General features: G+C 53.5%; 1 protein-coding gene across 1 annotated transcript in view; it reads right to left on the minus strand.

Annotated features, from left to right (window-relative positions):
- Positions 1–497, minus strand: part of DICSQDRAFT_11350 (uncharacterized protein) — a gene marked incomplete at both ends in the record, with an annotated part of 7,097 nt that extends 6,600 nt beyond the window's left edge. The window contains one exon of the mRNA XM_007368286.1: positions 369–497. Within this exon, the coding sequence (XP_007368348.1) occupies positions 369–497 (129 nt within the window). The remainder of the gene's footprint in view (positions 1–368) is intronic.
- Positions 498–3,439: the final 2,942 nt, after the last annotated feature.

The following is a 3,439-nucleotide window of genomic DNA, read 5'->3' on the forward strand; positions in this document are numbered from 1 at the left end:
CTCCCTAGTCCCCATCTCGACCTCTTGGTCATTGGGACTAGGTGAGTGACCATAGCGTTGTATCTCTCTTCGATTGCTAATGTATAACTTGGTCATTGGGACTAGTCTGTCGCTGCTTGCGTGAAGACTAGCTTTCGTCGGTCTTGTGCCTTCGTGCCGACCGCCGCTCTGCCCCGTCGAGTTTTCTGATACGTTTATCCCTCTCACCCTCTCTTCTCCCCTTTCGGCTCCTCGCCGCTCGCCTACGGGGTCGTCGCCGAACGTCGACCCGAGTCTACGCGCCTAGTCGCCGCGACATACTGGGTGGGCTCGATATTCAAGATGATCTCGGCACGCGCTTCTGCGATCTTCGCATGCCAGGCACGCACAGCCTTTGTGTTATCAGAGCCGGAGGGGCGGGTTTCATCAGCAGGGGTGCTCGTAACCTCCCAGAGACCCTTGCGAACAAGGAGGGCCTCCATGCCGATAACCCATTCGGCGTAGTTGTCGTCGGCGAGCTTCACAATTGTGGGCGGTGCCATCGGGGCGGGAGCAGCGGGGAGCGCGGGGCGGTCACGGTTACGGGGTCGTCGGGGTGCACGGGGTCGTCGTCGGGTCGGTCGTCGTCGTCGGGTCGGTCGTCGTCGTCGGGTCGGTCGTCGTCGTCGGGTCAGTCGTCGTCGTCGGGTCGGTCATCGTCACGGGTCGTCAGTTCGCGGGATCGTCGAGTGGCTTCGGCCCCACTAGGCAGTGCCTCGAATTATCCTTCGGGCAGAGGAGACGCGTTTGTGTAGAAGTTCGAGGGCAAGCGGGCACAAATGGGATTCGCATTTGGCCGGTGCAAACGCGTGCCGTACGTAGTACATACAATAGACCTTATATACACAGTAGAATAGGGGTAGATAAGGGCGCGGATATCCGTCGGGGGGCGGGACCTGTGGCGCTCGTTCCGCGAGCTCGCCATCTTGACGCCAGGATTCCAACAACTTTTCTCTTCCTGGGACTGGGATCGCCTTGAGCCTGCTGGTGTCTGTGGTGATGAAGGTTGAAACAGCATATCTTAGGCAGACGTCGCCGCAATAACCCCTCGGCATGCACACTACGGGTGCCTATGGCATATTCCCCTGTAAGTTACGTCTTTCCGACCACATTGTTGCACCGTGAAGCAGCGCTCTATGGTAAGTCATACACGCAAGCTGAGAGGTATTAGTGAGGTTCTTTGGTAGCAAGGTAGGTGCGCATTTCTACGCGCGTTGGCGTCGTGGAGTCTCGCAGCCATTCTTCCCACTCGCTCACAAGGGTATGTCGCCTTCATATGTGGCGTGATATCTCTTCACATGCCGTCGTAAGTTCCGGACGTGCTGAGGTTGTAGCTTCACGCTGTTATGATTGACTCCCTTACTCGGAACCAAATTCAGATGTCGAGGCTCTATCCTATTTACAAAAATATACGTGATTCCTCTATGTACTTAGCAGTAAAGAATTAAATATGGTTTCTCATCCCCCTAACGAGAAGTGAGGATATCTTAGAAAGCACGGAAGACCGGAGACTGCTTGCCATATGGTGTCGTATTGCCGGATTTCAGTGGGTGTATGGCAAGCTCTGGCCAGACCTAGCAGTGGATACGGCATGGACTGGTCACAACAGATGAATATTTGTGAGATTTCGCCATCCCTTTACAGTCATCCCCCAGCCAATGGGTCACCCCCATCCAATGGGTCACCTGCCTATCAAGGCAAACAGGCGCTCATATGAAGGTGGGCGATCCAAGCACGACGGGCATTGGCCAATGTCCCGGACCCAAACTGGGACAGAGAAATGGCCTGGGAATGGATGCCTGTCACAGGTCATGTCCCAAAGCCTAGCTCCGGACCTGAGCCATCCGGCGCTTAAACACCTAAAGGGAAATACTGAGGCTGACAAAGCCAATGACATAAGCGTATATACACGGTTTCGAGCGCCGATATCCTCTTTATGGTATCAGAGCGCCCACTGGCTCGGGTCCAGAGCTGGGCTTTGGGACATGACCTGTGACAGGCATCCATTCCCAGGCCATTTCTCTGTCCCAGTTTGGGTCCGGAACATTGGCCAATGCCCGTCGTGAAGGCGACCCAGAGGTACTCGCTCAAACGGGCGTCTAGTTGTTGACCAAGCACCAGAAATTCACCTTATACGGAAGGTGACCCATTGGCTGGGGGTGACCCACTAGATGGGGGATGACTGTACCATTCACCGCGTTTAAGGACCTGCTGGTTCAAGCGCGTGTATGCGAGCAAGTACTAGCCAGTACCAGCTAGTTGAAGGGTGTGAACGGCAAATCGGGTCAAATGCCTGGTTAGATGCAAATCGACATAAATAGGCGAACTTATAATATGTAGTTGGTATTTCAACTCCGACACACCCTCGTATCCTGAAGAAACTGCAAATCGTCTTGATGAAATGGCCTACTATAGTCTACTCGAACTGTGAGTCAATATGTAGTTTATTAGTTGTGAGTATCTTGGTCTATATCTGTTACCGTTGGTACGCCCCACCCCCTATCTTTTTGTTATTGGACTACTCCTTCTTGTCGCCCTCGTGTACACTCCACTCCCCTTCCCGTCCCCGGCGACCTATGCTTACCTTCCCGTTCCCTCGTTGTCCGCCTGTACACTATCATCCCCCGTTCCGCCCCTTGACAACTACGTTCCTAGCCCCGGCCCTCTCCCTTAATATTCCCCCTTTCGTCTATATGACCGGACCCTGAGTCCGACCCTGACCTTTTCCCTTTTCGGTTACTTTACTTTACCCTGACCCAGACCCCGACCCTTGTCGCGCCCCTTTCCCTTTTCGGTTACATTACCTGACCCTGACCTAGACTTAGGACCCTGTCCCGCCTCTATCCCCTTTCAGTTATATCATAGGACCCTGACCTAGGTCGTGTACTATACTGGGCCCAGCCTCGACCAGACGCGTTCCTTTACAGTCTCCTCATACCTCCCCACTTTGGTCAGTTACCTTTCCCTTCCTAATACGGTCGGTACCCCATAGTATATAAGGAGGCCTGTAGTCGGTAGAGGCTCCCCACTTCTGTTCTCCTCTTCGTTACCTCCTGTATCCCCATATCCCTCAATCTAGGGACTTGCGCGATACTCTCTCCCCTGTGTGCTACACCGCGTACTTGGATAAGTCCGCGTGATAAGTCTGGATAGACTTGTGTTAGTACTTCAGCGTAACAATATCTAGAGTTAGCACCTTGACTGACCGGGAATATCCAAGCAGGTTTAATCAAGCCTCAGATCTCAGATATCAAGCTGACGGCGCTCGACTTAGATGATTTCACATCTTTATCCCCTTCCATCACCTTCTCTGGACCCCGAGTCTGGAGACCGCCTCAAACTTACCCCGACACATCTCTCTCAGTAAGGCATCCTCCTCCATGTCATATGTTGTTGAACTGAGACTTATCCAGTCCGGACT

The sequence above is a fragment of the Dichomitus squalens genome (assembly GCF_000275845.1).
Source record: "Dichomitus squalens LYAD-421 SS1 unplaced genomic scaffold DICSQscaffold_34, whole genome shotgun sequence".
Lineage (NCBI taxonomy): Eukaryota > Fungi > Basidiomycota > Agaricomycetes > Polyporales > Polyporaceae > Dichomitus > Dichomitus squalens.